Source organism: Medicago truncatula, chromosome 5 (genome assembly GCF_003473485.1).
Source record: "Medicago truncatula cultivar Jemalong A17 chromosome 5, MtrunA17r5.0-ANR, whole genome shotgun sequence".
NCBI lineage: Eukaryota > Viridiplantae > Streptophyta > Magnoliopsida > Fabales > Fabaceae > Medicago > Medicago truncatula.
In genome coordinates, this window is record NC_053046.1 from 15,204,513 (window position 1) to 15,230,993 (window position 26,481).

A 26,481-nucleotide genomic window follows, 5' to 3' on the forward strand; every position below is an offset into this window, starting at 1 on the left:
GTAGGAGGAGTATTTGGCTTTGAAAACTTTTGCATGAACATGAGAATATTGTAAAACTATTTTGCACACGTCGCTATGTATGTAACAAAATGAATCTTGTTGTCATTTTGATTACATAAACTTCTAAGAAAATTTTATAGTAATGTTACATCAAAATTATTCTCTCTCCTTATAAATACGTCACTTACAATACTTTTTTATATGGGTAAAAAAATGATAGTTTGCATTTGTTTATCTTTTCACCAGCGAAATTGTGATAGAAAGGATGATGGTATTGTTCTTGTTAGCATATTTAAGTTGGTAGGAATATTGCGTTATACAACAGTTAAGGTTCGAATTCCAAATTTACCATTTATCAACCTGAAAATTGAATTGCTAGCCACTAAAAAACTTTACCAAAAAAATGCAAACGATGGTGTTATATTTTTTTTTTGGTCAGGAGATGGTGTTATATTTTATTAGAAATAAATAGTGTTATAATTTGAGTAAACTACGTACAAATTCTTGCAGTATGAATTATGTCTCCCTTTGGTTTATTGATTGGAACATGAAAAGAAGGATTATCCTTTATCAATAAAACAAAACATTAAAGCAAGGACGACATATATATATATATATATATGTGTGTGTGTGTGTGTTTTTTTAAGAATATTCTAGTTTATGTGAGAAAGCCTCCATTGTTTTTTCCCTAGCTTTTGCCATTACTAATAGCACTTCGACAGGTCGTGCTATGATTCAAAAAAATAAGATTGGTAGACTAGAGTACTTTCTTTTTTTCCTTATCAAGGACCTTCCAACCCATACTTGGGTTACAAGTTAGTATGAGTTACAAAGTTTGCGTTAAGAAGCTATCTTAATAGAGTACTCATTTTGTTTAATAAATAAATAGTGATTAAATTGAATATTTAGTCCCTTAACATATTTTTTGTTTTCATTTTGGTCACCTAATTCATTGTTGTTATATTTAAGTCCCTTAACGTTACTCTTGTTAATCGAGTTAATCCTATTTCGTAACTTTTAACCTAAAATGTTAAGTTGTACCAACATCTTCTTCGATGGTCCATCATCTGAGCACCAATTTTTTTTCTTCACGTTTGCCAAACCGAAGTAACATTAAAAGAAGTAACAGATTGACACCGTAACTATATGAAAAGAAGTAACTTTACTGGAGACCGATCAAATATCCAATTTAGCCTAAATGAAAACAAAAATTTTATATATATATATATATATATAAATATAATTTTTATATAATAAGTAGATGTATCCTAACAAATGTCTATAGCAGTTGTTAACGTACACTCACTTATTTTTCAAAATGAGTGTTTTAACAACATTCATCTTAAAGTGTATTTAACAACTTTTTAATTATGTCTTTGCTAAAACACACCTTAATAAAAATTAGTGTCTTTAGACTTGGAGTTCATTTTTAGTGCATGTTTGGTTATATGGTGATGTATGTTCGGTTCTGTAGTGCATGTTTTGTATATCGGCAACTCTCAACAGAGGAAGGGGAACATATTATGGTAGAAAAACAAATCGAGAGTGAAGACAGTTGAGTTTGGTAAAAAAAATGTCCACGAGCTTGAAATTCACATAAAATTCATAAATAAAATACACAGCTTGAAATTCACATAAAATTCCAGCCTATAAGAAAGTAATTGGAGTAACACCAAGATGTCCACAAGCTGGTTCTCTAACTGATGATCATTCCTCGGCGGCTGATTAAAGCACCCCTGTACATGTTACAACAGTACAAACAGAGAAACAGACATAGAAGAGGTTAGTACATCATAAATAAATTACATGTTACGTACAAATAGATGAAACAAACCCAATACAACACCATACAGCTTGAGAGTGTTTTTGTTTCTCTTTGGAAGAGTCCGGCACCTCCAAAGGAGGTAGCATTTTCTTGGGCCCTTTTAATTGATTGTGTTCCTACACGGTCTAATCTTGCGATTCGTCATGTACTAGAACCGCAAGCCCCAAGGAATTGTGTTTTTTGCGGTAATGTGGAGGAAACATCAATTTATCTCTTTCTTCATTGCTACAAAGCACGAACACATACACATCACTGACACTGACGCCGATGATATTTTGAAAAAATGACATAATTCAAGGTAATCACAAGTGCCGGTTTCGGTGTCATGTCGGACGTAATCGCTAATCTCAGAAAACTGTAATTAGTTGTTTTTAATTATAGTGCCCTAATCAATTTTGTGAGATCTAGTTGTGCTTCTAGTTAGGTTATCAGTATTTGTGATGTTATCCGTTGTTTTCTTTCAGATCTAGTTTTGTTTCTAACAATTTTTTTCGTTTACTATATACCCTAGATAATTTAATATTAAATTAAAAATATTTGTTAGACTTTTTCGAAACAAGTAGACCTACACGTGAAGAAGTATTACAGTTCAAGAGCAATTTCTACAATGACTTCCTAAGATATTATTACAATGAGTTAATTTAATTTATTGTGATTTGATTTTTTACTAATTAATTATTAAAACATTTAGGAATTTCAAAGGGGCTTGGACACTAAGGGTCCGTTTGGTTCGAGAGTTTTGGAGGGGAGGGGAGGGGAGATTTTTAATTTGAAGTGTTTGGTTCAATTTTTAGAAGGGAAGGGAAGGGGAGGGGAGCAAATCTCTTTAAAATTTTATTGCATTGCCATAATTATCCTTAAATTAATTTCAAATCTCAATATTAACCTTGTAACAACTTTTATTATTATTAGATTATATTATTTTTGTAACAATCTTATTATTATTATTAGGTTATCTTATTCTTATAACAATTATTATTATTATTTTGTTATATTTTCCTTGTAACAATTTTTATTATTATATAATCTACCACTCTTATTTGTTAGATGTACAAACCGTTCTTACTACTACTTTGTTGTTGTCAACGACTGCTTGAGGCTTCCTCTAAAGTGAATTGTGAGTAATTTCATCATCTCATTGTCAAAAAAAACAATATGATGCTTGGAGCAAAATACATGAGCCAGTTTAAGATAAAATAGCGGCTTAGATGTGTGCTTGTCTTTGTCAGTTTCTGAAATCGTAAAAACAAACAGTTCCTTTTATTTAATTAAGTTTAAGGGTAAAACGGTAAAATACTGTTAAAATCCCTCCCCTCCCCTTGTGAACCAAACACACTTTTAATTAAAAATATCTCTCCTCCACTCCACTCCCCTCCGTAAAAATCCATCCCCTCCTAATTCTCGAACCAAACGGACCCTAAAAGAATCTCTACTGCAGCTATTGATACAACTATTTGCTTAAACAAAGCAAAACTACTCATAGGATTTGAAAATGGGGCAAAGGTGGTATATACTAACTTGTAAATTGCATTATATTTTCATATGATATATAATAACCGTAACAAATTGCTATATATATTTTTTAATGCTCGACAGAGCTTTGGTGTGGAAAAACTGATAGTTGAATATTTTCCAATTGAGAGCAACATATCTGTATCTGGTCTTGTGAACTTTGTCACTCCCAAAAATTCAAGCATGTGACTCCAGCTAAAGGCTCAGGAAAAGAAATAGTCAGCATCGGGGCAAGTTGTCTACAAACCATCGGGGCAACTTGCCCTGATGCTGTCCATTCTTTTTCCTGAGCCTTAAGCTGGAGACACATGCTTGGATTTTTGGGAGTGGCAAAGTTCACAAGACCAGATACAGAGATGCTGCTTTCAATTGGAAAATATTCAACTTCCAGTTTCTCCACACCAAAGCCATGTTGAGCATATAAAAAAATATATAGCAATTTGCTATAGTAGTTATATAGCATATGAAAATATAATGCAATTTACAAGTTAGTATACACTACCTTTGCCACATTTCCAAATCCTAGGAGTAGTCTTGCATTGTTTAAGCAAATAGTTGTATCAATAGATGCAGTAGTGATTCTTTTAGTGTCCAAGCCCCTTTGGAATTCCTAAATGTTTTAATAATTAATTAGTAAAAAATTAAATCACAATAAATTAAATTAACTCATTGTAATAATATCTTACGGAGTCATGGTAGAAATTGCTCTTGAACTGTAACACATCTTCAGGTGTAGGTCTACTTGTTTCGAAAAAGTTTGATTAGCGAGCCAAAGGAATAGATTTTAGTTAATCTAGCCAATAGAATACACGCTAATCTAGCCAAAAACCTCAGCACCATGTCAATGCTAATTAGCGAGCCAAAGAAATAGATTTTAGTTTTGCTTAGTCGTAGAGACGTTTTTGCTGAGGCTTGGTCAGGAGAAAAACACCGTCTCTATGACTAATCCAAACTAAAATCTATTAATATGGCTTGCTTTTGAAGTGCAAAAGGCAGCAGAAACACCAATAAGCTTAAATGAACAAATTTGATTTAATATTAAAATTAACATCAACTTCTCAAACCATCAAGTAATTTAACAAATACCAAAAGCTTAAAGATAAATAAAAATTGTAAACAAAGCAATTGATTAAAGAAAACTCACCCTTATAGTGGCTTGTTTTTATTTAAGCATTCCAGATTGATATCTCCACTTGTATTTGATTAAATCACCATATCTGAAAAATAACACATCACAAAACCATCAAAATCCATTATGTTTCAAATAATCAATCATAAGTATATGAAAAGAAAGAAAAAATAACTTGAAAAAAATTGGCTAACATACAGACACAAAATCATACACACACAAGCTCATATGATCATCAACTATAATTTTTAATTCGTACGCACACAAAATCTTGATCATAAACATGAAAAAAAAATCATAGAAAGCACGGTTGTCTATGAAGTGAAAACATAAGAATAATTAAAACAGAAATGTTATCAGCCGATACAATCAAAACTGGTTTGCTAATGAACAATAACTAAGAAGTCAAAACTAAAACAAAAGGTTTAAAATCATGAACTTCAAATTTTATTCAACTGAGATAAGAGTTAATCTGAAGCCAAAAATCTGAAGGTTCAACTACGATATTTATCAAATGTCAAACCGACTTTAACCCCAAAAGCACAAAACCAAAAACTAGAGTGTAATCGGCCCATAAAATATCCATTTATACTAGGACCAGTGAAGTAAAAATCTGAAGGTGGAAAATGGACTTGGATGGTAACAATTTTGAATTTCATCCAACTTATTTTAACCACCCAAAAGTTAAGACCAAAAATTAATTTACTTTAACCCAAAAAGAAAGACACCCTTGAGAATAATCATAACTAAAGTGTAATCAACCTTTTGAAATCAAACAATAACATCAAATTCAATTAAACAAAGATACGCATAAAAATCAAACCTTCAAGTATATTAGCAAAGACCGAAAGCTTAAAGATAAAAAAACTGTAAATAAAGCAAAGTTGATTAAAGTAAACTCACCCTTAATAGAAAAAGAGAAATACCACATCAGTAATGCACTGATTCCTAAAAGTAACTAGTTTATAGTAGCTTTTTTATTTAAGCTTTCATCTCCACTGGCATTTGATTAAATCTCCATATCTGTTCCAAAGAAACACAAGTATATCAAAAGAGGAAAAAACTTGAAAAAATTTGAGATAACAAGCTCATATGATTATCAACTAAAATTTTAAATGAAAATAAATATCTACATATTGAGACTGGAGTGTAAATAAAGGGTAAAGAGTAAGGTATGGGGCGAGTTGGAACTAACATTTGGTGTTCAACATCAACATAAGAACAATCAAAACAACAATTAAAGCCATCAAACCCGTACAAAACCAAAGAGTGGGAGATTAAAAGGAGAAAAAAGAACATTAAAAACTTTAAAAATATAAATGAGAAAAACTAATTTCATTTTTTAAAAAGAAAAATCAAATGATGAATACAATGTAAATATCTAAACATAAGACACACGAACATAAAGATGAAAATTTTAAGGGCAGAAGCATACAGATGGAAGACCATGTAACTAGAAATAATTTTTTTTTTATCAAAAACATGAAAAAAGAAAAAGAAAAAATATCATAGAAACCATGGTTGTCTCTTAGACAATAAATAGGAACCATACAACCCCTGTCTCTCCAATAGCTATAAGTTAATTGGTTCACAATTCAACAGAAAGAACAATAATTATACATAAAAATATAAAATTGTTGAGTGGCACACAGCATAACAAAGAGTATGATGCAGTCGCAGGATTCCTTCCGAATTAAGCGCAGTATGTTGTAACACATTGAACTCATGCATACTCAGGATCAAAACATACCTAGTATATTGTCTTCAAAATCAGTTCAACCTCAAAACAGGATAGGAGGAAACATAGAAAATAAGCAATTAAGAAACAGTGTAGTTTCAGACTATCCAAACATCTCAATCGAAGCAAATTTAGCTTTCGAATACAAACAAAACAAAATAAGAAATCTTTTTGAAATGAAAGATAAGAAAAATATTAGTACTTTGAGAAGAAGGAATCCCCGAAAATAGGAAAAGCTGGGACTCTCTCACTCCTGGTGTTTATGGTTCAAAAACCAAACCAAAAGTGGACCTAATTTATAATTGAGTTCCGCTCCTAAAACCTGATTAATTTTATAAGCTATTTCCCAATTTCAATACAGAATAATTCTCTCTAATAATGAAGTCTGAATTGAAATTATGCGATTGTTAAATCGCGCTTACCCACTAGGCTGGGCATAAAAATCAACCCTTTAAAGTAATTTAGCAGAGACCAAAAGCTTAAACAGCACAATTGATGAAAAAACACTCACCCTTGAAGAAAAAGAGAATCACCAAAGCAGAAGGATGTAATTCCTTAAAAAAGCTGGTTCTTTTATTTTATTTAGCCTCTCAAGATTTAGATCTCCACTTGCCTTTGATTAGATCTCCAGATCTGCAAAAAAAATAATCACAAAACCATAAAAAATCAAACAAAAACATAAAAATCAACACTTTTATACATAGGAAGATTATCTTATTGCATATCATTCCTAGGATCATTGAAATTGTTTCGATCTTCAACCTTATGGAGACCCATAAGGTTGAAGCATTCATCTGTTTTCACATGTTAAAAACAAAACACAACCTGTTATCACGATAGAAGGATTCAAATTGTTTTTGCATCTTTAGGTCTATCGTGAGACCCATATGCATGAAAATCAAAACTTTAATTTTAACAAAGAGTCAAAAGCATAAAAATCAAAACTTATTAACTTCGTAGGAATGTAAAACTGTGATTTCTTTTGGTATCTTTAGATCTATATTGAGGTTGAAGATCGAAATTTTAATTTTAACAAAGACCCATATGCATAAAAATCAAAAACTTTAATTTTAACAAAGAGTTAGAATCATAAAAATCAAAACTTTAACCTTGGGAAGAAGACAAAGAGCATAGATCTGGTCGCAGAAGGCAAAAAAATAAAACAAAGATTTTGTGAGAAAAAGTTGGAGACAGTGGTGATTATGCATAAACAAGCCAAAGGGGCTTGCACTTACCTTTAGAAGGATATTGGCATTCTGTTTTCAGAGATTTTTGTTTTAAAAAAATCAGGATGCCACGTGTCAGATTTTGGTTGGCCCTTTGCAAACATGTTTGGTTTTTTTCTTTTGACTATTGGGATTTTTGTTTTTATTTATTTTTTAATATTGGGTTGGAGTTGGCAAGTTAGTTTGGGCCTTAGCATGACTAGCTAATTACACCCCCTTCCTTTTATCATTTCGATCTTTCTTCTTAATTCAATATTAAATTTAATTTCTTTATTTTTTCTATTTGCAGGTAGGTCCGTCAGCTGCTTTTGCAAGTAAAACCGTGAGATTTGTACACAGTGCTTCTTTGTATTCACGGTGTCACTTGCATTTACTTACTTGATTGATTCATTGATATGGTCTGGGACATAGCTCTTTTGTTTTGTTTGGATTGTTTGCATTTTTCAGTTAATACTTTCGATTTAGATTGATTGTTTAGTACGTGGGATTTAAACGAAAATTTGGATTGTTACGGTGGTGGTGGTGTACTACTGGCAAATATTATGTCAAGTTTAAGTGAGATTTTGGATTGATACGGTGGTGGTGTTCTACTATCAAATATTATCTCTGGTTTATAACTCTTTTTATATGAATGATTTGCGCTCGATTTTTCACGTATTACAATATGACTAATATATGTCGATTAACTTGACTCCACCGATAAATTGCTCATTTTCATTGGTTGATGTGTAAATTACCAATCATTCTTCAAAGGTAATAAAAAAAAAAATACCTTTTTTTAAAATTTAATATTTATTGTAGGGGTCATGCTCTCTCCCACCTCTTATGTCTAATAGTGCTATTTTTTTTTATTTTTTTTTTAAGAAATGTCTAATAGTGCTATTATAAAATGAGTTACATTGTATAACAACTCGTATACTGTTAACATATTTTTACTATATAGACGAGACACAAAGTACAAAGTACTTTACAACCAAGACCTTGCAAGTACTTAGCTCTTGATGGAAACGCTCATGTGTGAGTCAATACTCAATGTCGGTTTGGCTCAACATTCAATTTCTCTAAAGTCGTGGCAAAACATCACGCTAATGGTTTTAAGGTTTAATGATTTTTCTTCTTAGTAATAAGAATTAGAGTATTAAGAGTTATTGTTATTTATGTTAATAACTTATTAGAGTATTAGAGTATTAAGAGTTATTGTTTATAAACATCCCTTTAGAAAAATGTCGTCAACCGCCTCTGGATTTATTTGGTTATTTCACCATATCATAGATACAAAGAATCTCAACTTAAGGGAGAGATGTTAACGTGTCATATGTGAGTTAAACTTCTACATATATAAAGGTTTTACACTTTCGAAGTCATACAATCCCATAAATAAAATACAGCTTGAATTCCCATAAAATTCCAGACTATACTAAAGTTATTGAAGTAACACCAAGATGTCCACAAGCTGGTTCTCTAACTGATGATCATTCCTCGGCGACTGATTAAAGCACCCCTTTACATGTTACAACAGTACAAACAGACATATAAGAGGTGAGTGCATCATAAATAAATTACATGTTACGTACAAATAAATGAAACAAACCCAGCACAACACCATATAGCACCACTAACAACTTAAATCACACAACTACAACTATATCGTAGGTAGAAATAGGTTAAAAATACTCAGCAGTCAACACCAAACAAAATCACAAACAACTCCTATCGTTAGAACATTACGACATTATTATGAGTGACACAATATTAATACACAAATCATAATAAATGCATCACAATACAATGCTCACATACTCTACTTGTATGCATGTGATACTGAATTCAATAACTAACGCTTCACACTCTCAACTCGTTTGATTTGTTGGGGGGGGAGGGCTAGGTGTTAGAGTTGTTATCAATTTGAGTCTCCTAACCAAATAGAGGTGGTGGTACTTCAAAAGGATCATTCACTTTGGAAAAGGGTTCTTCATATGGGCTAATAGAAAGATTGTGTAAGGATGGGGGTGGGGTGAGTGAGTTCGATGAGAGTGTTTTTGTTTCTCTTTTGGAAGAGTCAGGCACATTCAAAGGAGGTAGCATTTTCTTGGGCCCTTTTACTTGATTGTGTTTCTACACGGTCTAATCTTGCGATTCGTCATGTACTAGAACCGCAAGCCCCAAGGAATTGTGTTTTTGTGGTAATGTGGAGGAAACATCAATTCATCTCTTTCTTAATTGCTACGAAGCACGAACACAGACACATCGACAACGATAAAATTTTGAAAAAATGACAATTCAAGGTAATCACAAGTGTCGTGTCCAGTGGCGGAGCCAGACAAAAAAGTTTAGGGTGACCGCCAACAAAATATATAAATCATATTGTATACAACACATTTAAGTTAAACTAACACTAAGCTTCTGCTTTATCATGATCCCACTTATGTTAACTATGACATTGTACTACTAATTAATGACTTGACAACATGCTTCCTCAACTAAATAAATTTCCAGGGTATAAAATTAATTATTATTTTTTAAGATGGGGTGGCCAAGGCTCCCCCTTGCCATCCCCTGGCTCCGCCAGTGTCGGTGTCGTGTCGGACGTCGGGACAATCCTTCAATCATAAGTGCCCCTGTGCATGGAGTTTACAACACTAAAGAGCAATGAGTACTATCCTTGTTTCGCTCAAGCTATAACCCTCACAAATAGGATATCCACCAAGCACCACTCTGTTTTTTCTCGACAAGTCACTTGTCATTCTTGTATCACTCGGCTTAGGCCACTCCTCTGAGAACCATTTTTGTTTTGTTCATCTAAATTCACAAGATATATCGACCAAGTCTCTCACTCTATTTAAAATACTTATTCAAAGAACCAAAATCGAGCAAATTCAAACCTCAACAACGGTGTTTTCTGCTGCTGCTCTGGTTTATCCATGGGCATGGTGGAATTTGCAGCTGAGCTGTCTAAAGCACAAGGTAGTGTCTCTACAATGTCTTTAAGACCCTGCAGCTGAAAAAGGTAAAATTAAGGTTACAATAAGTATTAATTTGCAAATAACAAATAATGGAAGTGGGGGGACACTATAGCCTATAGAGTCGACGATGACAGCCAAACTTGTTCGCCGTTAGAAAAATAAAAGCAGATAACAAGGAATGATATAGGAAGACACCTTCAGATCTGGAAGCGGAGGAGGGGACGCCTTTAGTTTTGCCTGCTGAATATTTGTTAATTAACATTAGACGATTATCTAAGCAGGAAAATAAAAGATGCCGGGCGTTGTTACCGCTTCTGTTTCTTGTTTTTAGTTTTAATAACAAAAGAATACAAGATGGTACTTTTATAAACAAAACTAAAAAGACTTACCTTATCATTCCTATGCCAAGTCAATAATGAATCCCAGAACTCTTCACTATCTAAGTGAGACAGGATATCATAGGGATCAGGGGTATCACTAGGAATTATGAGTTCTTTAGCACACATCTAAGACAAGAAAAACAAAGAAAATAACAGTGTTAGTTTAGTTCAAAAGGAAAAGAATGCAACAATTGAAGCATATAACCAGAAGTGATATATATACGTACCCCTAAATCGTATAAGCATTCAGAGAAATCGGTGTGTTTGATCATGTCAATGATCATGTAACCTAAAGGGAGTGGAATAATTTGATGAGAAAAGCATAAATAAATAACAAAACAGATTAGGGTAAGATATATATATATATATATATATATATATATATATATAGAGAGAGAGAGAGAGAGAGAGAGAGAGAGAGAAGTACTCGCTCCAGTGAAGTAAAGAACATAGAAAATCTTTCCTGCGATGGTTTCAGTTATGAACAAGACATTGGAGATCTTGTTTACGAGAGAGGGGCATATTTCGGAGTCCAATTCCGCCATTCTATCCTGCAAGTCTTCGTTACTGTCTCCTACTTCTTTTTTGCTTTATTTTATTATTTTTCTAGGGTTAGATACATTAATTTTCACAATTTCTTTTTAGACAAGAAATGTATTTTTGGCTTATTTCTACAATTAAAAAGAAAGTGATTTTTTGCGTGATTTTTATATTAAATAATTTAGATATTATTTTTTTAGAGATTTTATAAAAATTAGAATTTATTATATTAAAGAAAAATTAAACTGAATGTTTTCATCTCACAAAAAAAAATTGTTTTGTTTTTGGTCCTTAATGGCCACTTTATGTTCATGTGAATATCAAGATTATAACTCTTATATGTTCAAATTGTATTCATATTATGTATGTTTATTATGTTCAACTTTTATATATTTTTATTATGTTAAAAGAAAAATTCACAAACATGTCAAAAATATATCTATTAGAGACCAAAAAGAAAACAAAAAATTTTGTGAAGATAAAAACATCTCATTTTATTTTTTAAGGACTAAAAGCAAAATATATATATATATATAAGGACGGAAAAGTTATTTAACCCTTACTAAAAATACTACTATTATCTCTATTTCAATTATGCATATTTTTCTTGATCTATTGTAAAATGGTCCAATGAATCACTTATTATGGACAACTGGAGTATTATACTCCCTCCGTTTTAAAATACATGTCCATTTTAGAGAAATTTTTTGTTTCAAAATACATGTCCATTTCATAGTTTAAGGATACATTTTGTCTATTTTACCCTTATCTACCAATTAATTGGATTCTAGATTTTCTCCACAATAATTATTTTCCACTAATAAATGTTGACCCAATTTTAAGTAGATTTACTCATGCACTCTCCCAAGAAATTATTTTCCCATGACTATTGCACTCTAATCCATCGTAACTAACTACTCCAAATTATTTTCCCATGAATTTAATTAATTTTGGTATTGGTATTGGGAGTAATTATGAGATGGGGTAAATAAATGTAAAATGGATGAAATCAAAGACAAGGGTATAATAGGAACTTTTGTGTCAAACTTGCTTGTCAGTTACTGCAATTTCTCCAAAATGGACATGTATTTTGAAACGGAGGGAGTACTACTATGGGTGATAGAGTGGTCCTTTGTAAAAATTCAGAAACCTTTTAATTAAATGCTAAAATAAAGGCAGTGTCATTAATGATAATAAAAACTTTTTACAAAATGGGATTAGATTAACCGCGTTTCTTTCTTTCTTTCTTGCTTAGAAAGGCAATGAAATACAAACACTTGCTTCTTGCACTTTTTTCCACATCTTCTCTTTCTTTCTCTCTTTGGGATAAGAAACCTTTTCACCATTTTCTGCATTGCATTACAGTTATGTCAAAGAGTTACGTCACACTTAACTTTTCATTGTCCTTATGTGATTATTTCACTCCCAACATGAAAGAGAAAGAGAAGAAAACAATTTATTTTGCATTAAAAGTTACAAAAAAATTTCACATTTGTATTGATCAAGTTCATTGAAGAAAGAGAAGAAGAAAAATGGCAGGAGGTGGAGGAGGAGGAGGAGCTACACCACCACCTAAACAAGACGAGTTTCAGCCTCATCCAGTGAAAGATCAACTACCAAATGTTTCATACTGTATCACAAGTCCTCCACCTTGGCGTGAGTTCGAATCCATTTTTACGTTTTCATGTTAAAAATTTGAGCTTTTCTGTTTTTTATGTTTATTTTAATTTTATGCGAGTGGTTATTAATTTGTAACGTGATAATGCTTTTTCTTTATTTATCAATTTGATATTTTTTTTTTTTTGGAAGAACTCATTAAGATTATTTTTTTCTTCATGTGTCTATGTAAAGCATTTTTGCTTTGATTTTGAGTTTGGTTTTTTTTTTTTTTGGTTGTCTACTTGATTGAAAGTTTTGAACTTTATGATCTATGAGGAAGATTTTCTTGTTTTGCTTTTTGTTGCAAGTAATGTTAATCAGATTGGGTTTCAGTGCAGTCAAATGTCAATGTAGTCAAGCAGGCATCTGATCAAGATCAGACGATCCAAATTTTAGCCTCAGAATTTTATATCGAACAAAAATAAAAAACTGTCTTTAGATCCGAATCATTTGGTCTTGATCGGATGGTTTAGAGGTGTTGACTGACCACTGACTGCATTTAATCCAAGTTCATGTTATACCTGCGTGTTCAATGTTGATTGTTGAGCTTAGAATTATGATTCTAATGAAGCGGAGGCAATAATGCTTGGTTTTCAACATTACTTGGTGATGTTGGGCACAACTGTTTTGATACCAACTGCTCTAGTTTCACAGATGGGAGGAGGAAATGTAAGTCTTGATGTGTAAGAAAAAAGGAAAATTGATTTTTGATGGTGTTATATAGTTTTTCTCTTTTAACAAATAGCTTAATTTGTGTTTCAATAGGAAGAAAAAGCAATGCTGATTCAAAATCATTTGTTTGTGGCTGGTATAAACACATTAATACAAACATTGTTTGGGACTCGACTACCAGCAGTTATCGGAGGATCCTTTACCTTTGTGCCAACTACCATTTCAATCATCTTGGCCAGTCGCTACGACGATGACATTATGCATCCTCGGGAGGTTGGTTCATCACAAACCTTGTATTTTTCATTGTTTTGTCTTTTTTGGTATATCAACAGCCTTTTCTGGCTATCTGATTTGTGATCAATGTGCAGAAATTTAAGAGGATTATGCGTGGAACGCAAGGTGCGCTTATTGTTGCCTCTAGCCTCCAAATTATTGTTGGATTCAGTGGCCTTTGGTGCCATGTAGTGAGGTCCGTTCTTGTCACATTGTGTTTTGTTACAATAATTTTACTCTCACATGTCAAGTGAATGCTATCAGAATTCATTCTCTCTGTCAAGTGTGGATTTAGCCAACAATCAAATATTTGGTCACGGCTTGGCAAAATTAATCGCACATTCAAACCGTGATTTTAGTAGAAATGATAAAAAATAGCTTTTACATTGGGTTGAAAATTTTACATTAACCTTTACATCAGACTTGCGTTTTCGAATAAACATCCAAACATGATTCACTTAAATTCGAAGTTCAAATTCAATTTTTGCTATTTAGGTTCATAAGCCCTCTCTCTGCTGTTCCCTTGGTTGCTCTTACAGGCTTTGGACTTTATGAGTTAGGTTTTCCAATGGTATGTATATTTACAACAACAATATCTAATCCTTATTTTTTCCTACATTTTTGAATTATAATTATATTAATTGTTATGATTCACACTTTCTTAACTGTGCCTTTTGAATCTTAGCTTGCAAAATGTATAGAGATTGGACTTCCAGAAATTGTAATCCTAGTATTCCTTTCACAGGTGAAAGTCTGTTTGTTCTTGGTTTCCTTTGTTTTCTTCATTACCAGTGCTATATTCTAAAGTAGGGGTGTTTCTTTGAACAGTTCATGCCTCATATGATGAAAGGAGGAAGGCATATCTTCGCCCGCTTTGCGGTTATATTTTCGGTGATAATCGTATGGGTTTATGCTATTATTCTAACTGGTTGCGGAGCTTATAAAAACGCAGAACATGAGACTCAGGATACTTGCAGAACTGACCGTGCTGGACTCATACATGGTGCATCTTGGTAAGAGTCTTGTGAATGTTTATTCCGTACTTTAGGTAGTGGTATATTTTAGAGAACACGGTCGATTAAACTTGTTATTTTCTATATCTTTAATGACTAGAAAAATGGATTCAGTTTTGGTTAATTCCTAACTATTTATTTTGATAAAATATATTAACCAGGATTAGCCCTCCAATTCCTTTCCGTTGGGGAGCTCCAACATTTGATGCTGGAGAAGCTTTCGCTATGATGGCTGCTTCATTTGTCGCACAAATAGAAGTTAGTTTTATTTTTATTTTTGTGATGATTACAGTGAATTTTGAACTTAGGTCTTTCTCTAGAATACCATGGTCTTGCAATTTATATTCATGCAAATACATGATTGTTGCATACTTTTTTAATGATTGTTTCCAACATATCTTTCAATTTGCTGCAGTCAACTGGTGGTTTTATTGCTGTTGCAAGGTTTGCAAGTGCAACTCCAGTGCCACCTTCGGTACTTAGCCGTGGCATTGGTTGGCAGGTAAACATAATTTGTGAATTGAAACAATTTTTCGTCCTATCTAAATCGGTGAAATTGATCTCTCTACTGTCATATTAGAAATGACATAATGAATATCTGCATTCATTAAAACTAGTACTGATTATTGATCATCATTGATTATTGTTTCTTATGTAACAGGGCGTAGGAATTCTATTATCCGGGATCTTCGGAACCGGGAATGGATCATCAGTTTCTATGTAAGATTCTTGTTCAGAACATGATATAATTTTCTTAGTCGGAGAGTATGCCCGAATCATTTTTAAGAAACATTCTTGAATTTTTCCAAGTGAGAATGCTGGACTATTAGCTTTGACGCGGGTCGGTAGTCGAAGGGTTGTTCAAATATCAGCTGGATTCATGATCTTTTTCTCCATTCTTGGTAAGTTCATAAGGCTGAATATTGAGATTTGAGAATTACTTTCCTCCTTTGTGAACCAATGTGTACTTCTTATGGAGTGTTTTCTTTATATGCAGGAAAGTTTGGAGCTGTGTTTGCTTCAATCCCAATGCCAATAGTTGCAGCATTATATTGCCTTCTCTTTTCTCAAGTTGGTATGTATAATCACCTAAACTATATGGTTTTCAATTGTTATAATTTCATTTAAGACCATGTTTGGATTGATTTATTGTACTTATCCACGGTCATAAGTTAGTATTTGTGATTTGCTAGTAAACCATTTTTTCCTAAGCTTATGATATGTTCATAACCTGTTTTCATCTTATTTTCATAAGATCTCAATGATAGCTAATGAAAACAACTTATAGCTTATAAGAAAAATAATTTTACTTTATAGAAATAGTGTACACATGACTTCATAACCATTTATATGATACGTGCTTATGCTATAAGCGCTCGATTAATTTGTTTCTTCAAACAGGACTTTAAGTTTGATTTGTTCAACCTTATTTTTATTTGATTATATTTCTTCAATACAGGTTCTGCAGGACTTAGTTTCCTTCAGTTTTGCAATTTGAACAGCTTTAGAACCAAATTCATTATTGGATTCTCTATTTTCATGGGATTTTCTGTACCACAATACTTCAAGGAATACACAGCAATTAAGCAATATGGTCCTGTGCACACTAATGCTAGATGGGTATATCAACCTTCTCTCGTTCTTCTCATAGTTTAATGCAACATTTTAAAAACCGAATCAGATTTCAAACCAGCGAGACTTTTAAGTCATAAGTTGATTGGTTCAGTTGGTTATACGACCGTTGAACCAATTGATAAATAAATAAATAACCGACATGTTCAACCTGTTCCGGTTTTTAAAACACTCGTTGAATGTGCGTTCTTTTTTAAATGGTTTGTTCAAAAGTACTTAAAAGTGTTAAATATTTCTTATTTTGGCAGTTCAACGACATGATCAATGTCCCATTCTCATCAGGAGCATTTGTTGCTGGTATATTGGCACTGTTTTTCGATGTAACTTTGCACAAGAGTGACAATCAAACTCGTAAAGACAGAGGCATGCATTGGTGGGACAGATTCAGTTCATTCAAGACAGACACAAGGAGTGAAGAGTTTTATTCTCTACCTTTCAACCTTAACAAGTTTTTCCCTTCTGTGTGATTATGGATTGGAACATGTTATTAGTATGTTAGGTGTGAATGAAGTTATAGGATATGCACCCTAAAATGTCTCTTTGTAGGTACAAATAGTTGTTTATAATAATAACTTGGAATTTGTTGATTTCTTCACTCTTAAACAAAAATCAAGTGAGTGACTTGTTTACTATCTCTGATTTAGTTTTTAACAAAATTATATTTGTTCTCAAATATAACTAGTTTGTGAAAGAATTATATCTAAATCCAGGTTTCTATCAATATTGGATGCATTAATTTGATGTTTACAAAAATATTATTAATTAATTTACTATATAGTTTTGTGTCATTTAAATTATTAATCGAATGACAATTTTAAAACAACTATACACAAAATAGATAAACTAAATATATTTATTTAATTTTTTTAGTACTATTAGTCATTTCACTTTACGACTACACATTATAAATTGTGTCACTCCGAGTTGAACTAGTCACCCAAATTGATAAACATCTTGATCACTCGAAAGAAGCAAATACTTCCCGGTCATTTGGTTAGCCAAAATCTGGATCTTATTCTTAGCAAAAGAATGAAGTGTCGAAATTTTGCGAGACAGGGAGGGACTGACCCTGATACGACAGACTTTTCTTTATTGGTGACTGAGATTTTTGACCATGATTCTATTGATTGGAATGATTGGGTTTATGCAGATACACACATCTGATGCGCCCGGTTCACATAAAAAACACATAAACACAACATAGAAAAATATAATATATTATTTAATTAATTTTATTAATACTATTAGTCATTTCATTAGTACATGTGTAAAATGTTAAGGCGTACCCTTAGAGCATTGGTTAAAAAAATAAAAAATCAAAATACAAAAAATATTTGATTTAGGGACAAATGCATTTTAGGATGTATTCACGACATGCTTTAAAAAAAAAAAGGATGTATTCACGACATGAGATGACATTTTTTAGTTGGTCCTTTAACAACAATCTTCCTTATTTTCCGTGAAGGTAAGAGAGTCAAATGGTGCAATTAAAGCATTTACACACTCGAGATATTTTCGCGATTAAAAATTGGCGATATATAACACTCCGGTAAAAATATTGTATTGGAAAGTGATGAAATGTGATCAATTTAACTTTTAAAAAATTTAAAATATTATTGAATCTAATGTAAATTTACTATTTTTTTTTAACAAGTACTCTTAGCCTCTTACAAGTGACCTAAAGGGCACTTTTGTTAGCATAACAGAGTACACCATACTATTAGCAAACATTTTTTTTAGAGGAACTAAGGTTATATAATTTTAAAGTGCTAGCTACACTCTCTTTACGACACTTTTAAATACTCATTTTTTCATTGGTTTAAATTAAGGTGGTATCTTACACATTAAAAATGGGTTTCATTTAAAGTTATGGAACATGTATTAAATTCATCCAATAAAATAATAAGTGAAGAAAGAATGTTTAAAATATTATTTTTCTTGTTTTGACAAAATCTTATAGTACAAACTTTGTTCACCTCGAAAGTAGCAGATCCAAGTCACGTGTGGGACTTTTTTAAGTTGAATGGGCAAGAATTTACATCTTATTCTAACCATTCCATTCAATGGGCAAGAATTTACGTAGTATTCTAACCAAAACAATAAAGTGAGAAAGGATGAGGTAGATTTTTTTTAGGGTTATGTTAATCGGTGCTCTTAAGGCAATGGTTAAAGAATTCAAAATAGAAAAGTTTTAAGTTGAAAATACCATTTTTAAATTTTTAAGTTGAATGCACAAGTTCCTATGCGAGATTACTATACTTGATTCCTTAACCATTGCTTTGAAGGCACCGGTTAACATTCCCTTTTTTTAATAATTTTTTCCTAAATAGTAAAAACAATTTATAAAGCAATTTTTGTTTGGAGGTGCTTTTAAAAACAAAATTGTATCCTAATATAAAATTTGAGCCAAAACCACTTGAACTTTGATAATTCATCTTGATATTTATTTAGAGGTTAATCCATCTTGATATTTTTTTTGTCATTATTATAAAGAAAAATTCACTTTTAGTCATTAAATTATATAGATTATATACATCATTTATTAAATGAATCTAAAAAATAGATTTTTCCTTATAATAGTAATAAGTGTAATTTTTCTGAGGATGCTAATTAATTAATAATTGTTTAACTTCATTCCTCAACTCAAATAAAGTTAAGAAAGACACCGTCATTGCATCATAAAGGATAACAAAATTCAAAGTATAAGAAGATGGTCTAACCAATCTAAATGTGAATCAAAAACTTATATAAAGATCCTATTCATTGATAATATGTAATAAGCATTTTCAAGCTTCAACTTTTCCTGTCTTAGTGAATCTCGGGAGTCGACGTCAAAACCATTGCAACACTAATTTCTCTGACTGTTGAGAAATCTTCGCAAATGATCATCTACGATCTTTAAAATCGTTGTAATTTATCATTTTAGCGGTTGCAAAATGTCTTTTTTTCTTTTTTTCTTTTCTTGCAGTGAAGATCTAGTTTCATATTAGAATAAATTTTTAGAGAAAAATATCTTAACACGTCAAATTCGATATTAGCATACCAAAATCAAATTTTCTTCTTCAAAAATGAAATCAAATAGAGTACTAGTCACTTGGCCGTCAAAAGAGCACGTCACCGATGCATGTGATGTGAAACAAAACAAACTCACATGTGTGGCTTAATTTTTTGATCCGACACTTTCTAGCTTATTGATATATTGAAAACTAAAGGTTAAGATCTGTTATGACGCAATAAACAATATCTTAATCGAAAAAGTATTTGACATTATTTATATTTAATATAACGTTCTAAAGGATCTTCTTTCTCTTAAGCAACAAAAAAAATCAAAATAACTTCTTAAAAAAATAAAATAAAAATAATCAACATGGATATAACATATATAAATGTACAGTACCCCTGTACTAGGTATAATAAATTTGCTTATAAAAAGAGAATATAAATGTTATACATAGTATTCTAGAGTTCGATTTAGAGATAATTAAAGTCTGATCAATAATTGTTACATACAACAAAAATCGAACTTAAATTCTCTTAAATAATTTATTATTTGATGAAGCTTATTACTACTTGAGTTTAATCATTTGGTTAGAACTCTAATCTTTTTTGGTTACGTTATCAAAGGCAAAAAAATGAATTATTAATCAAATTTGTCTCATTGTTTAGATTACTATCAAATACATAGATGTCATTATTCACTTTAGTGTCAATACATCGATAAAATGAGTTCTTTACGACTATTTTATCAAACACCAAGGGCGCAGACTCTAGACAAATTGAAGATGATATAAAACATCTTCACACCGTTGATACACATAAATTACAATATCTTTATTTTAATGAAGAAGTAAGAATTGAAACACGCGAGTGTGTGAGAATTCACACATAACCCACTTAAAATATGTGTTAATCTTAATCATTTCTTTTAATCTGATTTCTACCATTTATCCTTATTCTAAAACATAAATTTTTTTTTTAGTGGTGGCCGGGGCTTGAACCTCAGACTTTACATATATTATTTATCGTCTATACGAACCAAATAAAACAATGAATTGTGATATTTGTACCAAAAAAAAAAAAAAAAAAAAAAAGAGGTGGCATGATTAAGAAGTGCTAATACAGTCTGTCGTGTTTAACTTGTTGTGTATTTGGATGGTGCTGCCTGCCGGTTTGGCACACTGCCTTTGGTTCTTCCATCCCTCACTTCTCCATCACACATTCTCGAACCTCTTCTTTTTCTTCTATGGCTTCCATCTTTGAATCTGGTTGGCAGGTTCTCTCTCTCTTCCTTCTATTTTATTCAACTTTCGACCACCCATTAACGCAAATTAACGCCAGTTTTTATTTTTATTTTTATTTTGCTCTTTTCATCAGAAATTTATTATCTTTTTTCAAACCCCATGATTTTTTTGTATGTTTTAGATTTCAGGGTTTATTGTCAGATTTAATTTAAGTATTTATTGTTAGGTTTTTTTTCTTCATTTTTTGGTAAACTTGATGAGAATATAAATGGACATTTGAATTAGGAATGAGAAATAGGATTTGTTGTGATTTGGACTATAGATTTTGTTTATTCTATGAGTGTTTTGATGCTACTGTCAACAATGTTGGGTTGCTGCTCTATTTGTAATGATATCAACTAGATTCTTTTTTGTAGATCAGTGTTATTACTATAGTTTTTGAAATCATGGGATTTTTATTTTTTAATTTTTGTTGTTCCATTCATTCATGTATTGTGAAATTTGTGAAAATTGGAAGTTGATGGTTGGATCTTTGATATAATAAGTTGTTTGAATTGACAGTGAGTTTGATAGAAGCATGATGTGCCACTGATTTTCGGCAAAAACTAAACTTTATAACTTTAACAAAATCATGATGCTAATGTGATTCCGCCAAACTAATCGTCAATCCAAACATGCACATAGTTTTGAGCTAATATGGATTTTAAGATGCTTATAGGATAACAGTTATTGAAATATTTGACATTGGGAATGCGCGAAAAGTGAAAAACAAGGGCTTCAGTGATTTCATTTATCATGTTTTGGACATGATTTCTTGTGCTTTGATGTGATTTTGGTTTTCAGATTCTTGTGAGATTGCATGCTTACACAATTGTACAATATTTACAAAGACAGAATTGATGGCTGTTCCTTTTATTGAAATTCTCTGATTTTATTTTTCCTTTTACTTTTTTGTGCTGCAGTACTTAATCACACATTTTAGTGATTTTCAATTGGCATGCTTGGGAAGTTTCTTTCTACATGAAAGTGTTTTCTTCTTATCTGGACTTCCTTTTGTATGGATCGAGAGGGCAGGTTGGTTGAGCAAGTACAAGATTCAGGTCTGCAGTTGACAAAATTTGTTCTTTATCCTTTATGTTGTAGATTCTTCCTTTTGTTCCCATTGTTATGAATTATATCTCTTCTTGTATTTGGAAGTAAATCTTTCATAACCGTTCCAGCAATGTTCCCTCTGACATAATATGCATATTCAATAGCACACACATTGTTATTCATTTCAATTATTCACTTGACCCTGCTTTCAGTGTTGTCAAATATCGGCCATGGCAGATTGTGGTTGCAGATTTTTTAACAATCGCCAATTTATGAATGATGGTGGTGCAATGGTGTGTAATGGCAGATATGACACGGCACCTTAAAATGGAAGATTTTTGGCTTTTCTCCATGATCTGCCATGCTTAATCAATAACACTGTCTGCTTTCCATTGTTCTAAGAACAATGCTACCTTTACAAGTGAAAGTTCCTTGAGATTTCCCTTTTCAACTTCTTCCTTATCTGTATGTATTACATAACATAGGTGTTGATACTGATAGGTTTTCTAATAATTACTTTTGGTGTTGATTGTCAGCCTTTTAGTTGGCCTTTCACACAATATATCTCTTCAAATGTAGGTCGTTTTAGTTTCCAGTTCCCTTCACATGATGCGGCTGCAATACTTGTGGTTGCAACAGATCCACACTGCATGTTGTAGTGGTTTAGTTTGAATAACTTATTGAGAGTGTTCAATTAGTTTTTTTTCCTTCACTTTTTGAGGCTTGTGCATGCTATATTTGATTATTGTATTAACTGAATTCCCACAATACTGACAGGAAATTACGATTGTTTCCCACTTTCACATGTAAACACATAGTTCTATATATAAATCTACTGGTGTTACTAATTCTTCCTTTTATGCAGGCGAAAAATAATAGCCCTGAAGCTCAGGATAAATGTATTGTTCGCCTGTTGCTATATCATTTCGGTGTCAATCTACCTGTTATGATTTTTTCATATCCCGTCTTCAGATACATGGGAATGCAGAGTAGTCTTCCCCTACCGTCCTGGTACTTTCACCTTCTTTTGAGTCCCTTGTTGGGTTCTTTTCCTGCAAATATTTGGAATGCGGTTGTATTTAGATTACTTAACAAGATGAAATTTGGTTTTGCAGGAATATAATTCTAACTCAAATAATGTTTTATTTCATTTTGGAGGACTTCATATTCTATTGGGGACACAGGATTTTGCACACAAAATGGTTATACAAGCATATCCACAGTGTACATCACGAGTGAGTGTTATGTGTGTTCTGCGATTTTGGCTTGTTATATTGATCATCTATGAACAACTATAGGGTTTTGCTGTATTGTGAAGGTATGCGACACCATTTGGACTTACTTCGGAATATGCTCATCCTGCCGAAATACTTTTCCTTGGGTTTGCAACCATTGTTGGCCCTGCCATCACTGGGCCCCACTTGATAACTTTGTGGTTATGGATGGTTGTGAGAGTCTTAGAGACAGTTGAGGCACATTGCGGTTACCATTTTCCGTGGAGTCCCTCAAACTTCCTTCCCTTATATGGCGGGTGAGTTTCAAATTCCTCCACCTTTGCTTAATATCAGCTAGTTGGTTCATTCTGCTGTTGTAATTCTTGCTGTTAAACTTTGTATCCTCAATTTTTCAGATCTGATTTCCACGATTATCATCATCGTTTGTTGTACACTAAGTCCGGAAACTATTCATCAACGTTCACTTACATGGACCGGTAAGCATCAAACATATTTTCCCTTAAGGATACTTGTTACGTTTTTAGAGTAAAAGGTCATTTTAGTCCTAGAATGTATCAAAATTAGAAAAACATCCCTGAATGTGTCTTTCCTTGGTGAGTTTGGTCCTTGAATGTATCTTTCATTAGTTAATTTGATCGTCGAATGTATTTTCTATTAGACAGTCGCCAACAAAAGACACATTCTAGGATGCTTCTGTAATTCCATTACGCTCAACAACTACAGTGACACTACCTCACACATTTAGCGACCGAATTGACGATTTACTTCATTTTTTATGATGGCTTAACTAAATGAACATCTGTAATGCCTTGGAATTTGATGCTTTACTAGTTTTTTATACTGACTTTTTTCCATGTTTTAGGATATTTGGAACTGATGTAGGATACAGAAAGTTAAAAGCATTGAAGAGCAGAGAATTTGAAGACAGTTACGAGCAAAAGAAACAATAAGAATAAATTCTTGGTAACATCTAGAATGGTTAGAAAGTGGATTCCCAACTTAGGGTATATTTGAAAAATTTATTTCTTATCAACACATTGTGTGTTTTTTTGCTGTATCTGGTGTTGTTGACAAAGTGAGTGTTGATTGTTTCTATGTACATTCATGCTTGTTATTCATAAAACGTTTAGTCAGTGCTTCAATTTTGGATGCCTCTACATGTCATGATGACTGTTATTTATTTGATATAAACCTACTTTGACATTATAATTTGGATAAATTAACATAATTCTTTTGTTTATGGGCATAGTGCATACCGACTAAAAGTTAGCAAAAAGACCTATGTTTTGCACAAAGGTCTACATATTAAATGGTATTACTTTTGAATTAAATACGTTGCAAATAATTTTGATGTATATCTAATTCAATTATAAATAATGGTAGGTAATTAATAGAAAAACTAACTACTCTTGACCAAAAAAAAATAGAAAAACTAACTACTCTTGACCACCAAAAGTCTACTATTATATCAGTTATTTTGAAACATTTGTGTGTGATGCACAATTTTTTTTTTTAAAAAAGGTTAGGAAAGTATAAATTTTTACTAATAAGTGACAATGGTTATCTTACAACCAATTTTGAGGGGATTCAAACCCTGTTTTTGAACTCAGTTTCTTGAAGTTATTAGACTAAACTCTTACTTACCACTGAGCTAGTACTTTATAGACATGTGATGCACAAATGAAGTACACATTGGATGTATACTTTCTATTTTTTTAATATAGCTTAAAATATATTAGAAGGTACAATTTTTTCTACATTTGACATATACATAAAAAAGGATATATGAAGAGGCAATTGTTTCAAAAACAGGTGACTAATATAAATAAACTAATATTGGAGTAAACAATTCAGAACATATGTAGCTGTCAAAAACTGTAAACTTCAATTTTCTGTTAATCATAAAATGTATAACACAATGTCGACTTCACAAAAGAAACCACATAAACGTTAAATTCAAGAGAAATCAAAAGATTGTTTATGAGCATATTGCAAATCACTATCAAGAGGTTTCTCAACTAGATCAGTTGAAGCAATTTTTTGAAGCTGAAATTGGGCAGATAAAGCTTTAATCTTTCAATCTTGTTTAAGATGACCATCTTTCTCCTGCTATATTGGCTTCCATACCTTTCTCATCAAGAAGCTCTTTCACATCATTATTGTTTTTGTAACATCATTGTTGATGGACCCAAAGGAATCATGTTTTCTTGTGAAGAAATGAAAATCAACTTGGCCAAAAATCAATTTGTGTTGTGTCAGTTGCAAAGCCTAGGAGCAAGATTTGACAAAGGATTCTTGCATTCCTTGTTTGACTCTACAGCATCCAGCAAACTGCTGCTCTTCATTTCCAGCAGTCTTTTATCGCACGAGACATTGTTTGTGTGTTAATCCGGCAGTGGACTCATTTTCCCTTGGTTGTTTTGCTATAGTATTTCTAGATTTGTCTTGATCTTGTCCTCCTGCAGAACGAAGGTCTACCTTATTCTCCTTTCTATCAAAGAGAGAAAATATCAGTGAGCGCCATCTCTATCAAATATTGTGTAGCAAGTAAAACTTCACCGCAAAGGCATATATAAACACAAAATGGAGGCTGACAGATAGAAGGAGAGAGCCTCAGACAATGAAAAAGAACGTAGACTAGAGATTAAACCTTAGGCTGCTTAAATGCTAGTATAAGCACTTTTTCATTCCAGCATTTAAGATGCTTTTGTTCTGATTAATACAAATACAAGAGATAATTAATCAGTAACTATCCGAATTTGCCAAATTTAGCAGTTCATTTTTCCACAACTTAAGTTCGATGATAAAGGGACAACATATTTATCTATCACGATAAGCAGTATACTTTTTGCAGAAAACACAATTGAAAGCAAAAAACAATAAACCAGAGATATCTTACAGATTCTTTGTTGCCGATTTCATATTTACTCTGTATCTACATTCTGCAGAAATGACAGACAAATCAATATGTAAATAAGTAACAGGAGAAAGTATAAAATAGTCCAATGACTGAAAACTTATAGCACTCACCAACGAAAAGTCAGTTGAATCAAACAGAAGAAATTTTTCCTCAAACTAATAAGCCAAAAGTCTAGGCAGCATCTGATGTTATTTATATGTAGCAAAACTATATTGAATCCAAGTTGTGTCCCTTGCATCTCCACTAACTTGGTTGGCTGAATTGTTCAATACATACAAGTACCACACCCATTATCAACCAGAGAACATATAGCGATATATCAATCTTTTTTACCTCTAGGCTATAACGATATATTAATCCAATTAAAATGTATAATATGCATACACAAACACGTACCTGTGATCGAAAGAGACTTTGTAGCTTAATAAGGT

General features: G+C 32.1%; 3 protein-coding genes, 1 long non-coding RNA gene and 1 other non-coding gene across 11 annotated transcripts; 2 read left to right on the forward strand and 3 right to left on the reverse strand.

The window, feature by feature from the left end:
• Window positions 1-1,521: 1,521 nt before the first annotated feature.
• Window positions 1,522-7,448, reverse strand: LOC112421985 (uncharacterized). 4 transcript variants are annotated; one of them, XR_003012400.2, is made up of 7 exons: window positions 7,314-7,446; window positions 6,716-6,837; window positions 5,370-5,489; window positions 4,482-4,554; window positions 4,024-4,075; window positions 1,852-2,050; window positions 1,522-1,736 (listed from the first exon to the last, which is right to left on the reverse strand). It is a non-coding gene; the product is annotated as an uncharacterized lncRNA (long non-coding RNA). The 4 variants fall into 4 exon arrangements; XR_003012399.2 differs by lacking the exon at window positions 4,024-4,075; XR_003012402.2 differs by lacking the exon at window positions 1,852-2,050.
• A 1,196-nt stretch (window positions 7,449-8,644) lies between these two features.
• Window positions 8,645-11,383, reverse strand: LOC11405977 (uncharacterized). 4 transcript variants are annotated; one of them, XM_039834167.1, is made up of 6 exons: window positions 11,201-11,383; window positions 11,001-11,062; window positions 10,783-10,899; window positions 10,589-10,630; window positions 10,313-10,422; window positions 8,645-8,931 (listed from the first exon to the last, which is right to left on the reverse strand). In XM_039834167.1, the coding sequence occupies exons 1-6, from the start codon at window positions 11,316-11,318 to the stop codon at window positions 8,892-8,894; spliced, it is 489 nt and encodes a 162-aa protein (XP_039690101.1). In that variant the 5' UTR covers window positions 11,319-11,383; the 3' UTR covers window positions 8,645-8,891. The 4 variants fall into 4 exon arrangements, with proteins under 4 accessions (XP_039690101.1, XP_024638927.1, XP_039690100.1 ...); XM_024783159.2 differs by having other exon boundaries at window positions 10,313-10,428; window positions 11,201-11,382; XM_039834166.1 differs by having other exon boundaries at window positions 10,589-10,633; window positions 11,201-11,381.
• Window positions 11,384-12,774: 1,391 nt separating this feature from the next.
• Window positions 12,775-17,201, forward strand: LOC11405978 (nucleobase-ascorbate transporter 7). The gene is made up of 14 exons (XM_003613265.3): window positions 12,775-12,969; window positions 13,544-13,641; window positions 13,738-13,917; window positions 14,013-14,113; window positions 14,413-14,488; window positions 14,603-14,662; window positions 14,746-14,930; window positions 15,092-15,188; window positions 15,346-15,432; window positions 15,592-15,650; window positions 15,741-15,832; window positions 15,928-16,005; window positions 16,390-16,550; window positions 16,811-17,201. The coding sequence occupies exons 1-14, from the start codon at window positions 12,846-12,848 to the stop codon at window positions 17,027-17,029; spliced, it is 1,617 nt and encodes a 538-aa protein (XP_003613313.1). The 5' UTR covers window positions 12,775-12,845; the 3' UTR covers window positions 17,030-17,201.
• A 3,474-nt stretch (window positions 17,202-20,675) lies between these two features.
• LOC11407532 (methylsterol monooxygenase 2-2) lies at window positions 20,676-24,349 on the forward strand. The gene is made up of 7 exons (XM_003613266.4): window positions 20,676-20,835; window positions 21,766-21,903; window positions 22,761-22,906; window positions 23,011-23,130; window positions 23,214-23,426; window positions 23,526-23,606; window positions 23,993-24,349. The coding sequence occupies exons 1-7, from the start codon at window positions 20,806-20,808 to the stop codon at window positions 24,078-24,080; spliced, it is 816 nt and encodes a 271-aa protein (XP_003613314.1). The 5' UTR covers window positions 20,676-20,805; the 3' UTR covers window positions 24,081-24,349.
• Window positions 24,350-25,056: 707 nt separating this feature from the next.
• On the reverse strand, window positions 25,057-26,150 carry LOC11405644 (uncharacterized). The gene is made up of 2 exons (XR_005646465.1): window positions 26,030-26,150; window positions 25,057-25,621 (listed from the first exon to the last, which is right to left on the reverse strand). It is a non-coding gene; the product is annotated as an uncharacterized protein (transcript).
• Between the last annotated feature and the right edge of the window lie 331 nt (window positions 26,151-26,481).